The sequence below is a fragment of the Rana temporaria genome, chromosome 1 (assembly GCF_905171775.1).
Source record: "Rana temporaria chromosome 1, aRanTem1.1, whole genome shotgun sequence".
In the NCBI taxonomy this organism is placed as follows: Eukaryota; Metazoa; Chordata; class Amphibia; order Anura; family Ranidae; genus Rana; species Rana temporaria.
Window position 1 is genome coordinate 64,970,399 of NC_053489.1, and position 26,920 is coordinate 64,997,318.

At 44.6% G+C, this 26,920-nt stretch overlaps 1 protein-coding gene across 1 annotated transcript in view; it reads right to left on the reverse strand.

Annotated features, from left to right (window-relative positions):
* C6 (complement C6) overlaps positions 1 to 26,698 on the reverse strand; it is a 120,310-nt gene extending 93,612 nt beyond the window's left edge. The window contains exons 1-4 of the mRNA XM_040338821.1: positions 26,360 to 26,698; positions 22,298 to 22,452; positions 17,880 to 18,036; positions 5,537 to 5,681 (exon numbers count right to left, since the gene is read on the reverse strand). Of these exons, the coding sequence (XP_040194755.1) occupies positions 5,537 to 5,681; positions 17,880 to 18,036; positions 22,298 to 22,440 (445 nt within the window). The 5' untranslated portion in view covers positions 22,441 to 22,452; positions 26,360 to 26,698. The remainder of the gene's footprint in view (positions 1 to 5,536; positions 5,682 to 17,879; positions 18,037 to 22,297; positions 22,453 to 26,359) is intronic.
* Positions 26,699 to 26,920: the final 222 nt, after the last annotated feature.

A 26,920-nucleotide genomic window follows, 5' to 3' on the forward strand; every position in this document is an offset into this window, starting at 1 on the left:
TGTCCTTTTTACAGTAATCAGTGCATTTTTATAGCTGTAAAAATTACAATAGTCGCAAAAATGTGTCAAAAGTGTCCGATGTGTCCGCCATAATGTCACAGTCACGATAAAAATCGCCGCCATTACTAGTAAAATAAAAATATTAATAAAAATGCCATAAAACTATCCCCTATTTTGTAGACGCTATTAGCAAGATTCAGGTAGAGTTACGCCGGCGTATCAGTAGATACGCCGTCGTAACTCTGAATCTGCGCCGTCGTATATTTAAGTGTATTCTCAAATTGAGATCCACTTAAATCTAGCTAAGATATGACCGCCTGCGCCGTCGTATCTTAGCTGTCTATTTAGGCCGGCCGCTAGGGGTGTGTACACTGATTTACACCTAGAATGCGTAAATCAGCGAGATACGCCTATTCACGAAAGTACGCTTGCCCGTCCCAGTAAAGAAACGCTGTTTACGTAAGGTGTTTTCAGGCCTAAAGATATTCCACCAAAAAAATGGCGCAGCCAATGTTAAGTATGGACGTCGGAACCGCGTCGAATTTAATTTTTTTTACGTTGTTTGCGTAAGTCGTCCGTGAATGGGGGTGGCCGTAATTTACGTACACGTCGAAAGCAATGAGTCTTTGCGGCGTAAGTTGGAGCATGTGCACTGGGTTACGTCCACGGACGGCGCATGCGCCGTTCGTTAAAAACTTAATTTACGCGAGGTCATGCTTTATTTACATAAAACACGCCCACCTCTTCACAATTTGAATTAGGCGCGCTTACGCCGGCACATTTACGCTACGCCGCCGTAACTTAGGACGCAAGTGCTTTGTGAATACAGCACTTGCCTCTCTAACTTACGGCGCCGTAGCGTATATGAGAAACGTTAGGGACCTCTACGTAAATTCCAGCTATATAACTTTTGCGTAAACCGATCAATAAACGCTTATTGCGTTTTTTTTTTTTACCAAAAATAGGTAGAAGAATACGTATCGGCCTAAACTGAGGAAAAAAATATGTTTTTTTATATATTTTGTTGGGGATATTTATTATAGCAAAAAGTAAAAAATATAGAATTTTTTTCAAAATTGTCGTTCTATTTTTGTTTACAGCGCAAAAAATAAAAACTGCAGAGGTGATCAAATATCACCAAAAGAAAGGGACGTCAACTTTGTTTGGGAGCCACGTAGCAGGACCGCGCAATTGTCAGTTAAATCGACACAGTGCCGAATCGCAAAAAGTGGCCTGTCTTTGACCAGCATAATGGTCCAGGGGGTTAAGTGGTTAATAGCCCTTTAAGACGCAGATACGATATTTGAGGCCTTTTCCTTGCCCTCTCTTTTAATCAGACAGTGAAAAAAGACTTGCTGGGCCAGATTTACAAAGAGTTACGCCGGCGTATCAGTAGATACGCTGACGTAACTCCGAATCTAAGCCCGTCGTATGTCTAAATGTATTCTCAAACTGAGATACACTTAAACATGCCTAAGATACGACGGCCTGCGCCGTCGTATCTTAGGGTGCAATATTTATGTTGGCCGCTAGGTGGCGCGTCCATTGAGGTCGGCGTAGAATATGCTAATGAGTAGTTACGCCGATTCACGAACGTACGCTTCCCCGTCGCAGTAAAGATACGCCGTTTCCATAATCGATACGCAGCGTAAAGATAAACATGCCCCCTAGGTGGCGTATCCTATGTTAAGTATGGCCGTCATTCCCACGTCGAAATTTTTAAATTTAACGTCGTTTGCGTAACTCGTCCGTGAATAGGGCTGGACGTCAATTACGTTCAGGTCGAAACCAATGACGTCTTCACGACGTCATTTAGCGCAATGCACGTCGGGAAATTTTAGGGACGGCGCATGCGCATTAGGTTCGGCGCGGGGACGAGCCTAATTTAAATGCTCTACGCCCCCTACCCGGCTGATTTGAATTACGCGGGCTTGCGCCGGGGAATTTACGCTACACCGCCGCAACTTTACAGGCAAGTGCTTTGTGAATCAAGCACTTGCCCGTAAAACTTGCGGCGGCGTAACGTAAATGCGATACGTTACGCCGCCGCAGATCTACGTGAATCTGGCCCGCTTAGTCTGAAGTTGCTGATAACTGACAACAAATACAGGAAAGAATAATTTCCTTTTTTCTGATGAGAAAGGTGTAATTATCAATCACCTACAGGACATAATTGTTGTACTAATAATGTACACACTGCTGAAATGTGATGATAGTTTAATTAGAGAACGTTTCAAGCTTTTTCTCTACACCTGTAAGTAATTAAGAAAATGTGTTGTTTTAATTAGTTAATGATTTGTTGAAGATTAAAAAAGATTATCTATTTAAAAGTAGACTTATGTCCCACATTAAAACAAATCTCTGCTGCAGCACAACACTATGGCCCAGATTCTCAAAGGCGTTACGACGGCGCAACACCATTTGCGCCGTCGTAACTCCTCATCTGGCCCCGGGTATCTATGCGACTGATTCTTAGAATCAGTTACGCATAGATACCCATTAGATCTGACAGGCGTAAAGCTCTTACGCTGTCAGATCTAAAATGCAATTTTGTTTCCCGCCGCTAGGTGTCGCGGACGTCGTTTTCCCTGTCGCTTATGCAAATTAGCAAATTACGGCGATTCCCGAACGTACGCGCGCTCGACGCAGAGAATTTACGTCGTTTCCGTAGCCTTTCCGACACGTAAAGTTGCCCCTGCTATTATAAGGGGCAACCAATGTTAAGTATGGCCGTCGTTCCCGCATCGAAATTTAAAAAAATTACGTAGTTTGCGAAAGACGTCCGTGAATGGCGCTGGACGCCATTTACGTTAACGTCTAAGCAAATGACGTCGGTGCGACGTCATTTAGCGCAATGCACGTTGGGTAATTTACCCGACGGAGCATGCGCAGTACGCTCGGCGAGGGAGCGCGCCTAATTTAAATGGTGCCCGCCCCATTTTAATTGGGCGGGCTTGCGCCGAGCGATTTAACAATACACCACCGCAAGTTTACAGGTAAGTGTTCTGAGAATCAGGCTGTAAACCTGTAAACCTGCGGCGGTGTAATGTAAATCACATACGTTACGCTGCCCAGGAGCAACGTAAATGTATGTGAATCTGGGCCAGGATTACCAAAAGTATTGGGACACGATCCTCATACACACGTTCGGATTTTCCGCAGACAAAGCGTCAGCCTTTTGTCTGAAGGGCATTGGCCATGAATTTGTCTTGCATACAAACGGCACACAACTGTCGGCCAACAAACACGAACGTAGTGACGCACTACGTACAATTTCAGCTCTTGAGTGCCACCCTTTGGGCACCTTCTGCTAGTTTCATATTTGGTGTGCATTGGTTCCGAGCATGCGTGTTTTTACTTTGGACTTTTGTGTGACGGACTTGTGTACACACGATAGGAAAATCTGACAACAGACCGCTGTCCCCGGAAAATGTATTAGCCTGCCATCCAACATTTGTCTGTGGAAAGTTGGACAACAATTGTCTGATGGAGCGTACAAATGGTCGGATTTTATACCAACAGACTGTCATCACACAATTCCCGTCGGAAAATCCGATCATGTGTACGAGGCTTTAGTCCATAGGGTTCAATATTGAGTTGGCCCAACTTTTGCAGCTTCAGCTCTTCTGAGGAGGCTATCCACAAGGTTTAGGAGTGTGTCTATGGGAATGTTTGATGATTCTTCCAAAAGCGCATTTGTGAGGTCAGGCACTGATGTGGATGAGAAGGCCTGGCTCACAGTCTCCGCTCTAATTCATCCCAAAGGTGTTCAGGTTGAGGTCAGTACTCTGTGCAGGCTAGTCAAGTTCCTCCACCCCAAAATCTCTCATCCATGTCTTTATGGACCTTGCTTTTATCATTTACACTTAAATTTACTACTGCTGTCTTTGCTCGGCATGCTCGAAAAAAAAAATTGACGCTTTTCAGAAGCCGAAAAATGATGTGAAGCCCACACACGATCATTTTATATGACATTTTTTTAAAACAACGCTTTTTTCATGCCGAAAAATGATCGTGTGTACGCGGCATCAAAGTTAAAAAATTATGCAGCAAGCTCATCCATTTTGCTGAAATTTCATTGCAGCAACTCAGAATGGTCCTCAGTAGTTTGTATGGCCCCCAAGTGCTTGTATGCATGCCCGACAACATCAGGGCATACTCCTAATGAGACGACGGATGGTTTCCTAGGGTATTTCCTCCCAGATCTGGACCAGAGCATCACTGAGCTCCTGAACAGACTGAGGTGCAACCTGGCGGCACCGGATGGACGGAAACATAATGTCCCAGAGGTGTTGTTTTGGATTTAGGTCAGGTGAGTGTGGGGGCCATTCAATGGTATCAATTTCTTCATCCTCCAGGAACTGGCTCCATGCTCTCGCCACATGAGGCCGGGCATTTTCGTGCACCAGGAGGAACCCAGGAACCACTGCACCACCGTACGGTCTGACAATGGGTCCAAGGTTTTCTTTTAGATACCTAATGGCAGTCAGGGTGCCATTGTGTAGCCTGTAGAGGTCTGTGCGTCCCTCTCTCATCTGTGAAAAGCATGGGGCACCAGTGATGGACCTGCCAATTCTGGTGTTCAATGGAAAATGCCAATCGAGCTCCACAGTGTCCGGCAGTGAGCACAGAGCACACTAGAGGACGTTGGGCCCTCAGGCCAACCCCATGAAGTCTGTTTCTGATTGTTTGGTCAGAGACATTCACACCAGTGGCCTGCTGGAGGTAATTTTGTAGGGCTCTGGCAGGGCTCATCCTGTTCCTCCTTGCATAAGGGAGCAGATACCGGTCCTGCTGATGGGTTAAGGACCTTATACGGCTCTGTCCAGCTCTCCTAGAGTAACTGCCTGTCTCCTGGAATCTCCTCCATGCTCTTGAGACTGTGCTGGGAGACACGGCAAACCTTCTGGCAATGACCCGTATTGATGTGCCATCCTGGAGGAGGTGGACTGCCTGTGCAACCTTTATAGGGTCCAAGTATTGCCTCGTGCTACCAGTAGTGACACTGACCCTAGCCAAATGCAAAACTAGTGAAAAACAGTCAGAAAAGATGAATAGGGAAATATCAGACACCTCCACCTGAAAAAACATTCCTGTTTTGGAGGTTGTCTCATTGTTGCCCATCTAGTGCACCTGTTGTTAATTTCAATTAATAGCAAAGCAGCTGAAACTGATTAACAACCCCCTCTGTATACACCCCTCCCCCTCTGCTACTTAACTGACCAGATCAATAGGAGTTCTGATTCAAAGTGTTCCTTAAATTTTTTTGAGCAGTGTATTTGTTCAACTTTAGAACTAGAGGGAGCACGTAAATGGTATTGATGATATTTGAATCCAGAAGGGCTCAACCTGGAACCCTCAGAACCATTTCCCAATAGATAACTATCAAATGCATATCATAGTTAACAATCTAGGAACCCCAAATTAGTTTTTAATGGGAAACCATTTAAGATTCAGAACTAAAATTTGCCCACCTACTGTTTACTCCATGATATTTTCAAAAATGTACAAAGGATAAAAATACATGCAGGCTTACCTGTGCCACATTTGAACTTGTTGGTGCAGTCTGCTTCTTCAAGGTTGCAAAGTTTTGTTGGGATGCATGGACGGGAATCTGAGAGCAGGCCATTACAGCTCTGTCCTCCAAACTGGGACGGCTGTTCCAGTGGACGGACACGAAACTGAAAATGCAAATGCAAAATGAGTCTAGTGTAATTCCTAAATAAGCAGTACAATAAAACATTTACTCAAAAGCCTGTAATCTTATTTTGATTGTGATTAGCTGTGATTGGTCAATCACATGGTATAGATGAGCTGTGATTGGCCTTGTCTGTATCATGCACTCAAATTGATCAATAACAGCTAGCAACACAATTGTACACATTGGATGGCATGAAAGGAAGCCATCCATTGTGTACAACTGTCATGTGACTTGCTCTGATTCGTCGCCGCGGTCACATGGTACTGGCAACAAGCCGATACATTGATCGGTCATTGGCTGTGTCCCGTAGACACGGTCGGTGTCAGATCGCACCGCTGTGCCACACGATCAGCACTTCCTGAGAGGACGTCATATGGCATCCACTCAGGACAAGAAAGCCACCCTGCCAATAGACAAATGACAGCCAAGCGGTGAATTTCACTCTCCCAATCAACATTGATTACTTGTAATCCTCATGCTGCTAGCATTAGTAAATAAATAGGAACGTATATCATGGTTACTTTATTACTTTACTTTTATTTTTACACTTCAGTTACAGTGCCTTGAAAAAGTATTCATACCCCTTGAAATTGTCCACATTTTGTCATGTTACAACTAAAAACGTAAATGTATTTAATTGGGATTTTATGTGCTAGACCAACACAAAGTGGCTCAAGCTCTGTCAGATTGGATGGAGAGCGTCTGTGAACAGAAATTTTCAAATCTTGCCACAGATTCTCAATTGGATTTAGGTCTGGACTTTGATTGGGCCACTCTAACACATGAATATGCTTTGATCTAAACCATTCCATTGTAGCTCTGGCTGTATGTTTAGGGTCGTTGTCCTACTGGAAGGTGAACCTCTGCCCCAGTCTCAAGTTACTTGCAGACTCTAATGCCCTGTACACACGATCAGTTTTTCCGACAGGAAAACCGTGTTTTTTTTTTCAGCAGGAAAACAGCTGAAATTTGTCTTGCATACACACAGTCACACAAATCTTGTCTGAAATTCCAAACGTCAAGAACACGGTGACATACAACTCGTACGATGATCCGAGATCACTGAAGTTCAATAGGCAGCTTGATTCTGAGCATGCATGTTTTTTTCATGTCGTAATTGCATACAGACGACCGCGATTCCCGATAGGATTTTTTCCTGTCACGAAAATTTAGATCCTGCTCTCAGTCTTTTCTTGGCTGGAATTCTCACAAAAAAAGTGTGATGGAGCATACACACGGTCGGAAATCCTGCCAAAAAGCTCACATCACTCTTTTCTTGTCGGGAAAACTGATCGTGTGTACGAGGCATAACAGGATTTCTTCTAAGATTACCCTGTATTTGGCTCCATCTGTCTTCCTACCAACTCTGACCAGCTTCCCTGTCCCTGCCGAAGAAAAGCATCCCCACAACATGATGCTGCCCCCACCATGTTTCACGGTGGGGGTGGTGTGTTCAGGATAATGTGCAGTGTAAGTTTTCTGCCACACAGCATTTTGCTTTTAGGCCAAAAAGTTCAATTCACACTTTCCTCTCATGAGAATTGGATGCGGAGAAATCCACATCCAATTCGCATAAGTGTGAACCCAGTCTTACAGGTGATGTCCAGACATCACCAAAATTTAAATCCAAACCTCCTTCTCCCCTCTAAAGCATGTCAAGGCAAATAGAAGTAAAATGGCCCCGAAAGCAACCCGCAACAGCCCATCTACACAGACCTCTAGTGATATCTGAAGTGTACAGATGTTGCGTAAATGCACCTTTGGTGTTGGTTACAGTAACTGCTGAAACAAGTCTGTTTGTGTAATTCTATCCATTATAAAATGAACTGTTAAAAGGCATGTACAATAGATATTTAGGCCCAGATTCTCAAAGGGCTTACGACGGCGCAACACCATGTACGCCGTCGTAAGTCCTAATCTGGGCCATCGTATCTATGCGACTGATTCTTAGAATCAGTTACGCATAGATATCCATTAGATCCGACAGGCGTAAGGCTCTTACGCTGTCGGATCGTAATTTTTTATTTTTTTTGGCCGCTAGGTGTCGCCTCCGTCGTTATGCCCGTCGAGTATGCAAATTAGCTAGATACGCGAATTCCCCAACGTACGCGTGGTCGATGCAGTGAAGTTACGACGTTTACGTTAGGTTTGAGCGGCGTAAAGTTGCCCCTGCTATATGAGGGGCAACCAATGTTAAGTATGGCCGTCATTCCCGCGTCGAAATGTAAAAATTTACGTTGTTTGCGTAAGTCCTCCATGAATGGGGCTGGATGCCATTTACGTTCACGTCGAAACCAATGACGTCCTTGCGATGCAATGCACCCTGGGATATTTTCCAGACTGCGCATGCGCAGTACGTTCGGCGTGGGAACACGCTTAATTTAAATGCTCCATGCCCCCTACCCGGCTAATTTGATTTAGGCGGGCTTGCGCCGGGTGATTTACGCTACGCCGCCGCAACTTTACAGGCAAGTTCTTTGTGAATAAAGCACTTGCCTGTAAAACTTGCGGCGGCGTAACGTAAATGAGATACGTTACGCCCGCTGAGTTTTACGCCCATCTACGAGAATATGGGCCATATCATTTTCTATATAGGTTTGATGACTTGGAACACCACAGTATAGTGGGTGCTACCATATAAACGTAAATATATATGTCCATCGTAACTAACTTTGGTAAAGGCAAACCTGCAGGATCTCTGTAAGCAATAATCAGGAAACAATGAAGTAGATTTGTGTCTTTCACTAAATAAGCTTGTGATGTTTCTAAATCAGCAGGGTGATATATATTGGAGAAGACACAGCAGGATATAATGAAGACAGTCAGTGACTGAACACCCTCAGGCTTCTTGAAACAGAAGTTTGGGAACACATGGGAGTTTAAATCCTGCTGTTTTACTATATGTCATCCTGCTAACTCAGTAAAGCCGGGAGTGTTCCCATTATCTTCTGAAACTCCAAAGTTCCTATGGCTTATTTTCTCTTTGAGTGCTAGCCATAAACCTTTAGGTGACCTCCTTGTTTCAACTTGGTGCAGTAAGTGTGGCACATCAAATGTTTGGCATTTTTTTTATAACTTGACTACAAAGACAACCTAACTGCATTTTTGTTTGTAATGTTTAATTAATAAGTAGTTATTTTAATTTGTTAATTGACACCTCCGAGTGTCTTATGTTTCTGTAACCGTTATTGCTATTTTAATATACATCCCTGTTAGAAGCCTTGGGTGGTATGAGATTGTTAATTTTATCATTGAGCGCCTTTTATATCTGTTGCTGCCTTGAAATTATTAAAGTGGTTGTAAACCATGGCTGTTAAAAAAAAACAAAAAAAAACCACCTGTAAGGCAATTACATAATGTGCTAGTATACATTGCATACTAGCACATTATTAAATACCTTAGAATAAAGCCTTCCAGTGGTGCGCTGTCACATCTTCCCCCAGTCTTTCTTTTCCTGGTTCACGCACTACGGCTATATGATTGGTCAGAGCCGCTATGACGTCACTCTAGCGCATGCGCGCGGGAGATCTCGGTTCTGTCATGAAACTCTGAAGGTTCATCAAGATATGCCGGACCTTCATAGCGCACGCACAAGTGACATAATTGGCTGCATCCAGAGTGACCTTTTAGGAGGTCCACGTTTAGGAGATATTCATTTTACCTACAGTTAAGCTTATAATAAAGATAAAAATCACCAAGCTGGCTTTACTACCGTTTTAACTCATTAAATTCAATGCAATTTGAGCTCCATGGTTTGCAAACGACTTTTCTGCAAATTTCAAAAGCTTTCTTTTAAAGCTGGCCATACACTGATCAGTATTAAAAAACAAAATGGATTCCTCCATCCATTAAAACTCAAGGTGAATACAGAAATCCTCCATGCAGCTCTACTGTATTCTGACAGCAGAGACTTATGAGACGTTTTCATCGGTCAAAACCGATCGTGTGTGGGCCCCATAGGTTATTTAACCACTTGCCGCCCGCCAATGACAAATTGACGTCGGCAAAGTGGTTGTAGAATCCTGACTGGACGTCATATGACGTCCTCAGGATTCTGAGCTGCTGCGCGCCCCTGGGGGCGCGCATCGCGGCGATCGTTGTTGCAGGGTGTCAGTCTGACACCCCGCAACACCGATCTCGGTAAAGAGTCTCTCACGGAGGCTCTTTACCACGTGATCAGCCGTGTCCAACCACGGCTGATCACGATGTAAACAGGAAGAGCCGTTGATGGCTCTTCCTCACTCGCGTCTGACAGACGCAAATAGAGGAGAGCCGATCGGCGGCTCTCCTGACAGGGGGGGTTCACGCTGATTGTTTATCAGCGCAGCACCCCCTCGGATCGCCACACTGGACCACCAGGGAAGCCCACCCTGGACCACCAGGGAAAGGGCAAAAAAAAAAAAAAAGTCTAAAAAAAACTGGCTGACTGGCAACATGGGTTAATAAGTGCCGCCCCACAGTGTCCATCAGTGCCACCCCACAGTGCCCATCCATGCCCAGTGCCCACCTATCAGTGACCATCTGTGCCACCCATAAGTATCCATCAGTGCCACCCATAAGTGCCGCCCATGAGTGCCCATCTGTGCCGCCTATGAGTGCCCAGTGCCGCCCATGAGTGCCCATCAATGCCGCCCATGAGTGCCCATCAGTGCCCATCAGTGCCGCCCATGAGTGCCCATCAGTGCCGCCTATGTGTGCCCATCAGTGCCACCTCATCTGTGCCCATCAGTACTACCTCATCGATGTCCATCAGTGCCATCTCATCAGTGCCACCATATCAGTGCCCGTAATTGAAAGAGAAAACTTACTTATTTACAAAAAAATTAACAGAAAAAAATAAAAACGTAATTTTTTTTCAAAATTTTCAGTCTTTTTTTAGTTGTTGCGCAAAAAAAATATATGCACGAGTGCAAGAAAAGTAATTTCCCGGAAAGAAAAGAAGATTCCGGCCACAAAAATTATTTTCTGTGGCAACATGAGGGGAAATTGAAGGCTTGGTTGGTCGACTTTCAAAATCAATGGTGGCACCATCGTGTCACAAAATGCACAACATTTCTGATTTTCGAAAACAATTATATTTTCGCAGTTTCGTCCCATGTATGGCTTGCATTTGTTTCCCTCCCTACATAAAACAGAATTACTGTACCTTTTTCTTGCCATTTCAACACTCTCTTTCCCAACCACTAACAAATCCACACCTTTCCTATTCCCTCTCTATCTGTCATGACCCTGTCTACAAATGACTCCCCTACTGCCCCTCCCTAGCAGTAACCCAACCAATCAGTTTTATTAGAACAGTCTTAGTCCACATACCTAGACAATAGTCTTAGATTTGCATTGTCATTTACTGCTTTCCCCTGTCAATATTTGAAATTTCACAAAACGTTTGACTACCAAATCCAAATGTATTTGCCATATGCTTTCAGTTTGTGCCTCATAAACTGCAAAAAGTAAGGATGAGATCAAGGTTAGGTCCCATCATCATGTATAATGGTGGTATTACCTCCTCTATCAACATGACAGCTTCCCACTGTCAATGGTCGTTAGGAATGCCAGTAGTTGCAGACATGCCAAGTCCTTAACAACCAGTGATGTCATGGCTTGAAATTTAAATGTACCCCATACTCATTCAAGTGGGGGTGTGGTATATGGGTGCACCCTTATTGTTAAGGGGGGCTTCCAGATTCCAATAAGCGCTTCCAACATCAGATCCCAAACACCACTGGGCCATGATTTTGCGGAAGAGGCTCTATCGACAACATGGGAACAAGGTAATTTGTCAGGGGGTCCCATGTTGAGGAAAAATGCCCTGGTATAGTTCAGGGGGCATTTTCTGACCAGCAAGTTTGCATGGATTAAGGGTTCGGTATGTATTTTATGGGGAACTTAATTTTTTTTTTTTTGCATGGAGTCTGTCATGGTCTTACCTCTCTCCTGTCTCCTTCGTTTGACATGTGCTGGTGGCCATCTTGGTTTCTGGGTCTCTTGTAGCCTCCCACCCTGCGGCTCCTCCTTCCCACTGGGAGGAGCTGGATGCCTGGCTCATATATATAGGAGGTCTGTGGCTTCAGTTCCTTGCTTGGTCCTCCTGTGTTCACATGCTTCTAAGACTGCTGCTGCTTCTGGTTCCGATCCTGGCTTCGTCTGACTTCCCTGCTGGTTCCTGATCCTGGCTTCGTCTGACTACCCTTCTGGTTCCTGACCTCTGGCTTCGCAAGACTCTGCTTCGTTTTCACCATCCGTTTGGACTTTTGCTTTACAGCTTGATTTTCAATAAAGCCTTCTTATTTTCACTTATCTCTTGTTGTACGTCTGGTTCATGGTTCCGTAACATTAGGACCAAGCCATGAATTTTGACGGTACAGGGCCATCCTCGCTACCCACGCTGGTTGCCAGACTTGATCAGCAGGATTACCTGTTGGGTCAGTTCGCCGTGGCGTTGCAAACCCTGCTTGAACGCACGGCTCATTTCGCTCCCGTTGCCGATGGGTCGGTTGTCGCTCCTGGGCCCGCTCCTACTGCCGCTCCAGTTGTTGCGCCAGAGTCTACCCCGACACCTGTTGTTGCGCCTGCGGTGTTTCGGGGTATGACCGTTTCTGCCCCCCTTCCACAGCGATTTGGGGGAGAGCCAACTCAGTGCCGAGGTTTCCTTAACCAAGTGGGCATTTATTTCGAGTTGCTGCCACATGCCTTTCCCACTGAGAGATCAAAGGTGGGCTTCTTGATCTTGCTGCTCTCGGACAAGGCCTTGGCCTGGGCCAGCCCTTTATGGGAGAACAACAATCCGGTGGTTGCCGAGTTTTCCGGTTTTGTTGCTTCTTTTCGGAAGGTATTCGATGTGCCGGCTCGCGCCGCCTCTGCTGCGAAGCTCCTTATGTCCGTCAGACAGGGTTCACGATCCGTAGCCGAATGCGCCATTGAGTTACGTACCCTGGCAGCAGAGGTGGGCTGGAATAATGAGGCTCTGGTCGCTGCTTTCTCTCATGGTCTCTCGGATGCCTTGAAGGATGAGGTTGCAGCTAAGGACCTACCAGTGGAGCTCGAGGCTCTTATTTCTTTCCTGATTTTGATTGACACCAGACTCAGGGAGAGACCTTCCTTTAAGGAGAGCCTGCGGAGGCCTCCTAACAGTTTGGCGCCTACGTTTGCTGTCCCACCCGTGCCTCCCTCTCCTCCCACGCCTCCTGGGGTTGACTTGTCTGGGGGTGAACCCATGCAGCTGGGGTTTGCTCGCCTGTCCGAGGGGGAGAGGGTACTCCGGAGACGCGAGGGCCGATGCATGTACTGTGGTCTCGGTGGGCATTTTCGGTTGGCATGTCCGAACCGTCCGGGAAACGCTCGCACCTGAGATCCTGTCGGGGGCAGATCTTGGGTGGAGTCTCCTCGTCCCCGGTTTCCCGTGTTGATAAACCACTGATCACTGTTGTCCTCTCCTGGGTCGGGGGCTCGGTGACGACCCAGGCGTTGGTGGACTCTGGTGCTGGTGGTTTTTTCATTGATAGTGAGTTCGCTGCCGCCAATTCCATTCCTCTGCAGGCTCGAGGTTCCCCGCTGGCTCTAGAGGCGATAGACGGCAGACCCCTCCAGCCGTCACACGTGACTCATGAGACCCTTCCAGTGGGGATAGCCATTGGTGCCGTTCACAGAGAGTCAGTCTGCCTCCAGGTTATTTCGTCTCCACACTACTCGGTGGTCTTGGGGTACCCCTGGCTCCAGAAGCATAATCCGACTTTCGACTGGAGATCGGCTGAGATCCTCTCATGGTCACCACAGTGTGGGGCTAGTTGCATCCATGGGCCTGTCAAGTTGCTGTGTACTTCCTTGGACTCTCTGTTGCCTCCTGAATACGGGGAGTACCGGGATGTATTCGATAAGGTGCGCGCAGTTGCCCTACCTCCGCACCGCCCATACGATTGTGCCATAGAGTTACAACCTGGTGCCGTTCCTCCTCGCGGCAGGGTCTATCCACTGTCGGTTGCGGAGAATGAGGCCATGGAGGAGTACGTGATGGAGGCGCTGTCCCGTGGTCACATTCGCAAATCCTCGTCCCCGGCAGGGGCTGGATTTTTCTTTGTGAAAAAGAAGGGCGGTGAGTTGAGGCCTTGCATCGATTACAGGGGCCTTAATCGCATCACGATCAAGAACGCTTACCCGATACCCTTGATTTCCGAGCTATTCGATCGCCTTAAGGGGGCCACGGTCTTTACCAAACTCGACCTGAGGGCGGCATATAACCTGGTAAGGATCAAGGCGGGCGATGAGTGGAAGACCGCGTTTAACACCAGGACCGGTCATTATGAATCCTTGGTTATGCCCTTTGGGTTGTGCAATGCGCCCGCGGTCTTTCAGGAATTTATCAACGATGTTTTCCGTGACCTGTTGCAGCAGTGTGTGGTGGTCTATTTGGATGACATCTTGGTATACTCTGAATCCATGGAGGCCCACATTCTGGATGTCAAGCGAGTGTTGCAACGGTTACGAGAGAACAAGCTGTTCGGTAAGCTGGAGAAATGCGAATTTCACCGATCCCAGGTAACCTTCTTAGGTTACATCATTTCCGCTGAGGGGTTCTCCATGGACCCTGAGAAGGTTTCGGCTGTCTTACAGTGGCCTCAGCCCAGTGGTCTTCGTTCCTTGCAGCGCTTTTTGGGCTTCGCCAATTATTATCGGAAGTTCATCAGGGACTTCTCCATGCTGGCCAAGCCTCTCACGGATCTGACCAGGAAGGGCAGTAATTCCCAGGTCTGGCCGCTCGAGGCCATCCGGGCTTTTGAGGCCCTAAAATCCGCCTTTGTGTCGGCTCCGATTCTGTCTCATCCCAACCCTGGGTTGCCCTTTGTCCTCGAGGTGGACGCGTCTGAGACGGGAGTAGGCGCCCTTCTGTCTCAGCGTAGAACACCAGAGGGTCCGCTGCTTCCTTGTGGGTTTTACTCCCGGAAACTGTCACCCGCGGAGTGCAACTATCAGATTGGTGACAGGGAGTTATTGGCCATAGTGCAGGCTCTCAAAGAGTGGAGGCACTTGCTCGAGGGCTCGGTGGTTTCTCATCCTGACGGACCACAAGAATCTGACCTACCTTTCTGAGGCCAAGAGATTGACACCACGTCAGGCCAGATGGGCTCTGTTCTTGTCACGTTTTAATTACGTGGTCTCCTACCTACCCGGTTCCAAGAACATCAGGGCGGATGCCTTATCACGGCAGTACTCCGAGCTGTCCAGGGAGGAATCTATACCGACTTCGGTCATACCTCCGAATCAGATCCTGGCCACCATTCGCACCAGCCTGACCTCTCCCCTTGGTGAGCAGATTTTGGCGGCTCAATCTGGTGCTCCCTCTGGGAGACCCAACGGCAGATGTTTTGTGCCTGAGGAGTTGCGCACTCGGTTGTTGCGAACCTACCATAACTCCAAGACCGCGGGGCATCCTGGTAAGAATCAGCTGTCCTGGGCTGTTTCACGTCTGTTCTGGTGGCCTTCCCTACATTCCGACATCGCCGCATATGTAGCGGCATGCTCCGTTTGTGCCCAAAGTAAGTCCCCTCGGCACCGTCCGTTGGGCCTGCTGCAACCCATAGCCACCGGGGAGCGCCCATGGTCACACCTGGGGATGGATTTCATTGTGGACCTCCCTGCATCCCGAGGCCATACGGTCATTCTCATGATTGTGGATCGGTTTTCCAAAATGTGCCACTGTGTTCCTCTCAAGAAGTTACCCTCTGCACAAGAGTTGGCCACGATTTTTGCCTGGGAGGTCTTCCGGTTGCACGGTTTGCCCAAGGAGATAGTGTCGGATCGGGGGAGTCAGTTTATGTCCAGGTTCTGGCGCGCCTTTTGCTCCCAGTTGGGGATTCATCTCTCCTTCTCCTCGGCCTACCACCCTCAGTCCAATGGGGCCGCAGAACGATCCAATCAGGCCTTGGAGCAATTCCTTCGTTGCTATGTCTCCGATCACCAGGACAATTGGGTTGACCTCCTGCCTTGGGCTGAGTTTGCCAGGAACACGGCGGTGAACTCTTCCTCTGGGACGTCTCCCTTCATGGCCAATTATGGGTTCCAACCTGCCGTGTTACCGGAGGCATTCTCTCCCCAGGATATTCCAGCTGTGGAGGATCACCTTTCCGTCCTACGCGCCTCTTGGGTACAGATCCAGAAGTCCCTTGAGGTCTCTGCGCAGCGCCAGAAACTCCAGGCTGATCGCAGACGAGCGCCTGCTCCTTCCTACCAGGTCGGAGACCGTGTATGGTTGTCCACTCGCAACCTCAACCTTCGAGTGCCCACTCCCAAGTTCCTTGCTTGGTCCTCCTGTGTTCACATGCTTCTAAGACTGCTGCTGCTTCTGGTTCCGATCCTGGCTTCGTCTGACTTCCCTGCTGGTTCCTGATCCTGGCTTCGTCTGACTTCCCTGCTGGTTCCTGATCCTGGCTTCGTCTGACTACCCTTCTGGTTCCTGACCTCTGGCTTCGCAAGACTCTGCTTCGGTTTCACCATCCGTTTGGACTTTTGCTTTACAGCTTGATTTTCGAAAAAGCCATCTTATTTTCATTTATCTATTGTTGTACGTCTGGTTCATGGTTCCGTAACAGAGTCCCCCTTAAAATTTGTACTTGACTTAAAGGGTTTAGTATGGATTATCTGGGTGACTTCAGACATTTTGTTTTTGGCATTTTGTGAGGTGCCTCCTAGAAATACATACCAGACTCAAAGGGTCCAAAAAATTATGCAGTTTAAATTGCTGGCAAATGACATTTCATTGTTGGCTGTCTCTGACATCTCCCGGTCATCGCTTATGAGTGGGAACCAGTGGGATAGGCTCCCGATTATTTGACTGCTGTGAAAGCCAAGCTGTGCCTCCCAGCATTAAAGCTCAATTAAAGAGCCGCCAGGAGGTGGCATAAGAGGGTAATGTATGGCTAGAACCCCTGTTAGATTTTTATTGAATTCTGTGTCCCTGTTGCAAATTTCCCCTAACTACTTGACCAGTGAAACCATTGTCACAATAAGAGTATGTGTGGGGAAATCTCTTACAGAGTCCCAGATATCAGTAAAACCCCAGAAGGAGTTCCACCCCCCCCCCCCACTTATTCCATTTTTTTCGGGCTGGACATACACTTTATTCCACACAAGAACATTCCACACAAGAACATTCTGTTCCATCATGACCACCCCTGTGCACCAAGCCAGGTCCATAAATATTTGGTTTGATGAGTGTGCTGGACAATCATATCACTTTTTTACTGTTTTTATGGCTTGCTTGGCTCACTTTGTAATAAATATACTGGGTGCAGCAGGCAACCTGCAAACACCTATTAAACATTATTATTATCTTCAAGTAAAACATAACTGTATCTGCCCACCACAATTTCAAAATGCTATTTAACAAATTTTTAATATTCAGAGCAAACTCATTCATCAATTGTCTCCCTGCTTTATTGTGAAATCACTTTGAAAAACACCCCTCTAGCTTTTCTAGTTGCGGCCATCTTGAGTAAGGGTAGATGATTTATGTGGGATTTATTTCCTGGAATCCATCTGCCCTTAGCTCAGGAATGCAGACAGGAGGGTGTGCTTAGCTGAGAAAGCCCCCTCCTGATAAAATAAACAAAAATGCCCATGAAAACTCCTGGGAAGTATGACATCCTTTTTGGTTTAGGAAAGCAGAAAACAACTGAAGAAATGTTAATAAAAAGTTTAAAGCAAATAAATATAATATACCTTTCTATCTATTTAGTAGGGTTAGTAGTATAAGGATTAAAAACAGTTAATGATGATTGAGAGAGTTTAAAATAAGATCCGGTTCACACAGGGGCGACCTGTCAGGCTACTCAGCCGCCTGACAAGTCGCGGTCCGCAGTAGTCAATGGAACCGTTCTAATAGAAAAAGGTTCCTGTATGACTTTGGGGGCGACTTGCATTGACTTCAATACAGAAGTCATTTTGCAAGTTGCCTCTCAAGTCGCCTTGAGATCGCCTTGCCGAGTCGCCCCCAAAGTCGTGCCGTCTGTGTGGGAACCAGCTCTAAGTATTGGTAGGATTTATTGTGAACGAACGTGCATGGCAATGAAACACGACAGCAATGTGTGGGACATCTATGATTTTTTGTCATTGTTTAAAGAGTAAAAGTAAAGCTACATTTTAGAACAAGATTCAGTTAAGAGTTAGATCTTTGCAAGGGCCATACCTGCTTTTTGAGACATGGGTCACAATCAGACCAAGATCCAAAGTCTCCAAGTCGACAGTTGATGGCACACGGTTCTTCATTACAAGATCGGCTTTCATGTTTTGTGCAAAGTTGATCGCAATTATTCGTCCTGTAGTGCTCATCATAGACTATATTCCTGTAAACCAAAAGCAGCTTATTAATAACTGGCTTTGTTGCAAACACATATGTAATTTTTTACACCCATATATGATGTAAGAATATTTTATTATTTCTGGTATATAAATACTATTTTAGGGGGCGGTGGGTCCTGTTGTTGTTGTGTAGTGGGACAAAGGAGATGAAGCTTAAGTTATTGTGTTGAGGCAAGGGAAGTCACTAGATGTCCATGTGATGTCAATGGAAAAAGTAAAAAGCTAATAATATAAGGCTCAAGCAGTAAACTAACAAAATTCATCAATTGCAACACAAACAGAGGTTTCAACTAGCTAGAATTCTGAAAAAGTATTTTTTTTGTTTCCTGGAATGCATTTATAGAAAAACCCACACATGATAATTTGAGCATACACAATTGTTGGGTATCCCTGATCTCGCTAGAACAAAATGAGGGTGTGTGCAGAGCTAATATTGTAAAAAAAGGCCCTTCAAAGTAATGTTAATTTTGTGTACAGTTTTTTTTCGTTGACTAAAATATGACTAAAACAATTCAGATGACTAAAATACCACTAAAACTAAAATGGCATTTTACTCAAATGACTGACTAAAACTAAATCAAAATTTGACATCAAAATTAACACTGCACTATCACATACAAATATGTAGAGGGCTAGATGCCCTCTACATATTCTTATGTGATAGTGCAGTGTTAAAAAAGCCTTTTTCTTAATTATTTTTTTTTCAGCAGCTTAGTAGATCTAAGCTGCTGAAAAAAAATAATTAAGAAAAAGGCTTTTTTTTCCCCCTTAATATTTATTATTGGTAATATTCTTATTATAGGCAAAAACAGAGCACGGCCATGGGTGCCAACTTTGCACCCAGTAATGCTAATCTAACCATGGGTTCATGGGAGACCAGCTGCATCTGGGCTAATAATCCATATGCAGAACACCTGGTATACTATGGACATTATATAGACGACATTTTAATCATTTGGAATGGCCCTACCAATTTAATTACAGATTTTGTTTCTTATTGCAATGCCAACCTCTTTGGTCTTTCATTCACGTCAGTAGTCGATTCGACATCCATATGCTTTCTCGATCTGGAATTATTCCATATCGGGAAAGACATAACAATAAAAAACTATACCAAACCCACTGCAGGAAAATCATTTTTGCATTATACCAGTTGTCACCATCCCAGATGGGTCCAAAATATCCCCAAGAGCCAATTTAATCGCCGGAAATTGTACCCAACTAGATGATTATAAGACACAAAGCCTATCTTTAAAAACTAATTGACAAAGGCTACCCTTCTGATCTTGTGGATACTGCTCGCCTGACATATTGTCAGGAAAACATTGGTCAATTTTGATCCAAGACCCTCATCTAACCACATCATTTCCATCGGTACCAAAATTTGCATATCGTAGGGCTCCCAATGTAAAGAGTAAAATAGCTCCAAGCAAAATTAAATCACAAACGAAATCCATCGTTGTAAAACAACTTACAACTTACTTAATACCATTGTTAGGTATCTACAGATGTAATAAGGCCTTGTACCTTACCTGTTCATATGTCCATCACGGTCAAAAAGTTTTGTAGCTAATGACAAAACATTCACCCTGGCCTCTTTCTACAACTGCTCCACGACTCATGTCATGTACTGCCTGTCTTGCCCTTGTGGCTTGTTATATGTGGGCAGAACAATCCGAGCATTGAGAGTCAGATTTGGTGAACACCGTCGAGCAGTCAAAGAAAGCAGCCCTCAGTAAAGTGTATCTCGACACTTTAACATTCATCACCATAAAGACATTTCAGCTCTTCATGTTTGGATTATCGAAACCATACCAGACAAATACACACCCGCTGAAAGATTCCAGCGGCTGTGCAAACAGGAAACTTACTGGATATATACCCTGAATACTTTAACGCCCTATGGACTCAATGAGGAGATTGAAATCCACACGGTCATGTAATGACACTATATATGTGCTTATCCATATACTATTTTTACATAGCCATATCTTTTGCTTATTCTGGGATTCATTCTTCATTTTTAATTTTATGTTTATGCTTACCCTGTGTGCCTCTCTCATGCTCATGCCTTTTCTATAATTATTTTAATTTTAATTTTTTATTTTTTTATATTTGTTTGTATTTTTATTTAATCTCATATAGAGGTATTTACATATTGATATATTTACATATATACACATTATAACGTTGTTATTCATTATATGGTTAGTTGAACCACTAATGGAACATATTAATTCCTGGGAAAAAGTTGTTGACCACAAACTCTCAAAAATTCTTAAAAAATTGTCACAAGTTCTTTCCCATTTTATTCTTAGTATTTCCTAGTATTACTATTATTTTTAACATATAAAAATGTTATTGAGATGTAAATGAAAAAATACAGGGCTTATTCTTCAGTATGTATTCTACAGTATGTAGATACATACATAACATGGTGGTAATGATGGTTGTCCATTTCTCTCTTTTTTTATCAATCCTTTTATCATTTTCCCTTTTTCTTTCCCCCATCTTTATCACTTGAGTCATATATATATATATATATATATATATATATATATATATATATATATATATATATATATATATTTTACACATATCTGATTTTTTATATAGTTGATATTTGCATTAATAGTTATTTATTTGCACTTTTGTATTTTTGTCCGTTATGGCCATTTCTTGGTATTTTGAGTTGTTGCTCTCTAAGTGTATGTTATGCAAGGCTCAGTATGTTTCCTTTCTTTTTCTTTTTTTAAGAAATGACCGCCCATTATCATTGCTTTCCAGCCCCATCTCGTTCTACAGAGCATATATAAGTATGCCAGTCTCCTCCTCCCATTAGATCTGATGAAAATGCGAAAGCATTGAAACGTGTCATCACTACGTGCCCCTGTCTGACGTCACTTCCTGTCGCCGAGAGCCGTGTGTGCCCCAGGCTGGAACGCACGCCGCCGAACAGGTACTTCCGGGATTCGCTGTTCCCGCAGTGCTTTGCCTTGCTTCTTTCCTGGACAGCAACCAACAATATCTTCACCAGAGAAGCCACCATCATCGGCTGACAATCCACAGTGACTACACTTCCTTTCTTATTTTGTACTACTTTTTAATGAGTAGCCATTTGGCTGTTTTAATTAATAAATAAATTCCATATTATCAGACATACTGCACTTAGTAGGCACATGTTTTCTTTTTCTTTTTGGTAATATATTCATGTGCAATGGCTTTACAGACAATAGAGTTTACAGGTTGTTGTTTTTTTTTTTTTAATATATATTTTAAAGTTGCAACCCTGTTTGTCAAAAAGCAATATTTTTGTTTGTTTATGAGACTCGGTTTTATTTATAAAGATGTTATATATCGTAAATCTGTGTCTGGAATACATGTTCAAACCATAATACCATAAATAATAACATGTTGGAGTTTTTACTCCAGGAGTATATATTGTGTTTGGCAATTCTAGAGAAATGCTTAAATATTGCATTACAATTTAACTAAACCTAAAACTAAAATGCAACTAAAACAATTCAGATGACTAAAACTAAAATGCCATTTTAGTCAAAAGACAATTAATAAGAGTAAATCGAAATTTAACATCAAAATGAATACTGCTTCTCTGCGCTTTGCTCACACCAGTTGTTACAGATCCATTTTAGTGGCCAACACCACACGGACCCCAGGAACCATGGGGTTCATGTAGAGGTTTTTTTCCTGATTGGATGCAAGTTTACAGAGCGGGGATCAAATGAGACTGAAGGATGTCATCATCTGTTCTTTGGTTCTTTCTTTGTACTGTACAACCCTCGCTATATGTAGTGAGTGGCTGAGTTAAAAAAAAACGTATCAGCCCAGACAATCACTGCTATAAGCTTGACCTAGTGGTGAGAGTTGTGGAGGTGATCCTTCCCATATTCTGCAGTCAGCAATAAACACGTTTAGATTTGTTCTACAAAGTGATTGGCACCCAAGCAGCAAAAAGAACCAGCCTGGGTTGATATGCCTAGAACATTACAGCTATGTAAGAGAACTGGGACATCTCACTGTGGCCTTTTATGCCATCAGGAAGTCTTCTGCTGTGACCTACATATGTAGCCGAAAATGTCGGAATTTTTTAAAATCTGTTAATGTCGTTTACAGTAGATAATGTTTTATAGCACAAAGCTAACTCATCACTTGCTTTACTCTTCATCGCTATGGTGGGTAATAAGTGACTGTAAATTTCAGTTAAGTGAACCACTCAGAACTTACCGAGACCGGCTCTGTGTTCCATAGGCGCATGTTCTGGTACAAGCTGACCAAGATCCCCATGGGTAATGTTCACAAAAGCATGAAGAGGCCTCTGCTACAAGGCAACTTATGAGCAAACTCAAGAGGCAGACCCTGGACGCCATCAACGATTAACACTGAAAATGAGAGATAGGCAATACATAACTTACAGCATTTTCTTTAGCTTATTCAGCATTATAATTTATACTTTGGTATTGTTTCATGAAAACTAAATGTGTTGCATATTGTAACCAGTCACATAATTTTGCTCTGTTCCTGGAATAAACTTTATTGTTCGCAGCACAACCTGCATAGGCTGCTTGTTTTAGTGCAGTGGTGGTCAACTTTCTTGATATAGGGGGCCTCAAGTTTAGCCCCTTACATTACAAATAGCCTGCACCAAAGCATGCGTGATGGAATTGTTTACTTTTTTTTAAATGGATCCTTTGTTCTGAGGTTTATGTGTATCTGAGAGACTGTCATTTATGACATAGCAAGTAGAAGTATTTTGTGGGTGCATAGACTGTGACATATATGAGCAGTCATAGGCGTGTGCAGGGGGTGTGCCGGATGTGCCTGGGCACACCCTAATCACCAAGGTTGCCAACCATGCAGTGTCTGTAAAAATTTAGAGGCTATAGTTGCTGCGCATCTCTGCTGCCTCCTTAACCAATGGCAATGACACTGTACCCACCCCCCTCCCCAGCGTGCTTTATTTGACATTACAACAGGGGGTGCTGGCAGCTGGAGCGGGCAGGAGAAAACACAGCCTGCAGTGTGGGACTGACTTCAGCCTACCTGGAGAAGGTAAGCTGGGCTGAGCACAATGTAGTCAGTACACATACATACACACGCATAAATGTGTGCTTGAGCTTTGGAGTGCACACCCTAATGCTATAGGCTGTGCACACCTATGTGTGCAGTGTACAGACTGACTAGGCCCCTCCTACTGTTAGGCAAAACCTGTCCTCTGCATCACCTGCTACTGACCCCTGAACTCTGCCTCACCTAGTACTGACCTCTGAACTCTGCCCCACTTACTACTGACCCCTGAACTCTGCCTCAACTAGTACTGACCTCTGCCTCACCTAGTACTGACTTCTCAACTCTTCCCTACTTACTACTGACCCCTGAAATCTGCCTCACCTGGTAATGACCTCTGGGCTCTGCCCCACCTACTACTGAACCCTGAAATCTGCCTCACCTAGTACTGACCTCTGAACTCTGCCCCACTTACTAGTGACCCATTAAATCTGCCTAACTTACTACTGAACCCCTGCACTTTATGCCCAATTAAGCCACGACTAAAATTCAGCGCAATGTGAACCACGTCCAATATTTGCTGCACTCTTTCGTTTTCACAGGCAGGAGAGTTGAACTTCTGATCTTGCACACAAGCCCACAGTTTTCAGAAAACCCCCCAAAGCCAACCCTTCTGAGCATTATTATCTTGTGTCACTCTATTATCTTGTGTCACTCTTGCCTATTGAGATAGCTAATGCCCACTTTCGCAGGAAAAATAAATCATCTACCGCCCCGGAGACTGCAGATATGCAACAACAAGAGATGGTCTGAAGCCTCGTACACACGGCCGAGGAACTCGACGTGCCAAACACATCGAGTTCCTCGGCCAGTTCAGCCCTGAAGCCGCCGAGGAGCTCGGCGGGCCGAGAGCTCCCATAGAACAACGAGGAAATAGAGAACATGTTCTCTATTTCCTCGCCGAGGTCCTCGTCGGCTTCCTCGGCCGAAAGTGTACACACGGCCGGGTTTCTCGGCAGAATTCAGCCAGAAACTCGGTCGGAAGCTGAATTCTGCCGAGGAAACTGGTCGTGTGTACGGGGCCTTAGACTGCAAATATTCTCTAGGAGTTGTCGGAGATGGCAAACATGCTGTAGGAATTGTTGAAGACTGCGAATAGGCCTCAGGAGACATAGACTTGAGACACATTACAAGACATTACAAGACTGTAGAGATAACTGTTTATACGCTGTCTGTCTGCAGGGGTGCCAAGGAATGCACAAAAAGTGCCAAAAGGCATGAGGGGCACCAGGGTTCTAGTGTGTTTCACCCTGAAGAACCTAGTGTTCTGCTTTTAAACCCTTTAAAGTAAAACACATCAGAAGGAGCAGTCTGTACGGGATGTGCTATGGGCAGAAAAGTTAATTGCAATAAAGTTTATTACGATTTGCCTTTACTCTGCACATTTAGAAAACAATTATCAAGGCATTTAACAGAAGATATGCATGCTATTAAGAGTAATAACAAAAATAATAGCAATACAAATTCCAAGCCCCAGAATCCTGAGCAAAAGACAATTAACAATAGTTACACAATCTGCTGTCTGTATTTTTGGAGTCTTGCAATCCAAAGCAATTAGAGCAGAGATCTCAAACTGGCGGTCCTCCAGTTGTTGCGAAACTACAACTCCCACCGGCAGAGGCATGATGGGACTTGTAGTTTCGCAACAGCTGGAGGGCCACCAGTTTGAGATCTCTGCTCTAAATGCTTTGGATTGCGAGACTCCAAAAATACAGACAGCAGATTGTGGAATTATTGTTAAGTGTCTTTTGCTCAGGATTCTGGGGTTTGGAATTTGTAAAGGCAAATCGTAATGAACTTTATTGCAATTAACTTTTTTGCCCAAAGCACATCCCGCACAGACTGTTCCCAGTCGCCGGAGGGATGCCAGTTTGAGACCCCTAATTTAGAGTTTTTCTTGATCAAGCAAATTTACCAATATCCACTACTCTTGATGTGATTCCAGCAAATCCTTCTGATCGGAAAGTATATGAATCCACATATGACACCATGGAAACGCTGTGATATGTTCATAAACAACAAACCATACACAATGGTTGAACAGAATGGCCCAGATTCAGAAAACACTCACGCCAACGTATCTCGAGATACGCCGCATAAGTGTAAATATGCGCCGTCGTATCTGTGCGCTGTGCCCACAAAACTAGATACGCCTGAAAATAGGCCTTATCCGACCGACGTAACTTTCCTACGTCGGCGTATCGTTGGCGCATATTTCCGCTGGCCGCAAGTGGTACTCCCATTGATTTCCTATTCACCTATGCAAATGAGGGAGATACGCCGATTCACGAACGTACTTGCGCCCGGCGCATAATATACGTGCTTTGCGTGAGTCCTACGTCCGGCGTAAAGTTATTCCCCATATAGGAGGCGCAAGTCATGCAAAGGTATGGACCAGGGAACACAGCCGTAGTATTTTACGTTGTTTACGTAGTACGTGAATAGGGCTAGGCGTAGGTTACATTCACGTCATAGGCAGTGATTCTACGTAAATTAGGCAGTAGTTTCGATGTGATTCTGAGCATGCGCACTGGGATGCGTCCACGGGACGGCGCATGCGCCGTATGTTATTCGTAACTTTATGACGCTCAGTCCTTCATTTACATGGGGTCACGCCTCATTAGCATGGCTCACGCCCACTTCCACCTATGCTGGCTTACACTGAGGAAACCCAGCGTAGATTTGAGAGTGACTGGGGGCGAGTGCTTTGTGAATACAGTGCTTGCCTCTGTGCGCTGCGTCGGCGTAGCGTATATTCGATACGCTACGCCGGCATAAATATGCGCCAATGTATGTGAATCCGGGCCAATGTGTTTAAGTTGAGCACTTGCGGTTTAAATAAAAACTAGCTGTAGCTCTGACCTTGATTCATAATTGGTGGAAAACCCCTAGTTGAAACAAATCTAACCACAATCATTACATCTCATATACGTTTTACATCTTCGTGTAATTTGAAAGGTTGCTTTCACAAAAAACAATGAAATAAGGGTGAATATGATCCTTAGTAACGAAAAAAAAAAACACAACAAACACAGAATCGGGTTATGATATACAATGTTTTAGCAAACTGTCATCTAGAAGAGGTTAGATATACTTTAAGGCAGTTTAGATAACTGGTGATACAGTATACATTTAAGCAATAACATTACTGCCTCCTAATATATGAATACTTTCATTGTTCATTAAATGTGATTAGGTTATTTTTGTGTTAGCATATCTTACCTTGGCTCCTGTGACTCTGCGGTCTGTGGAGTAGATTCCCTTAAAGTAAAAGTCCAGGGTTTTATTTACATTGGTTAATTTTATACCAACTTCCACTCCCCTCATCCATTGAAAAGCAAATTGAGTATTTAGAAAACCATTGTTTGGTTCCATTATCTTTTAAATCAGGAGTCTGTGTGTGAAATCCAAGCTGGTTATAGATGATAGATGACGGGCGGGGGGTGGTGGTGTCTGCTGCCACCCACAGATGGGTCAGTCCTCAATAAATCAGGTAAAAATCATGTTTGTAGCTTCCATAGTCTTTCCAACTTCAGATATCTACCTTTCTTTAAAGCAGAGTTCCATCCGAAAATGGAACTTTTCGGATTCCTTCCCCCCTTTGGTGTCACATTTGGCACCTTTACAGAATACAGGTATTTGCTCCCACTTCCGGACATAGATCAACGCAGGCTCCGCGGCGATCTATGCTATGTCTGGCCCCTCCTTTTCTGGGAGACACCCAGGTACCAGAAGACAGCAGGGACCACTCAGAACACGCAGCGCAACTTGCGCATGCACTGT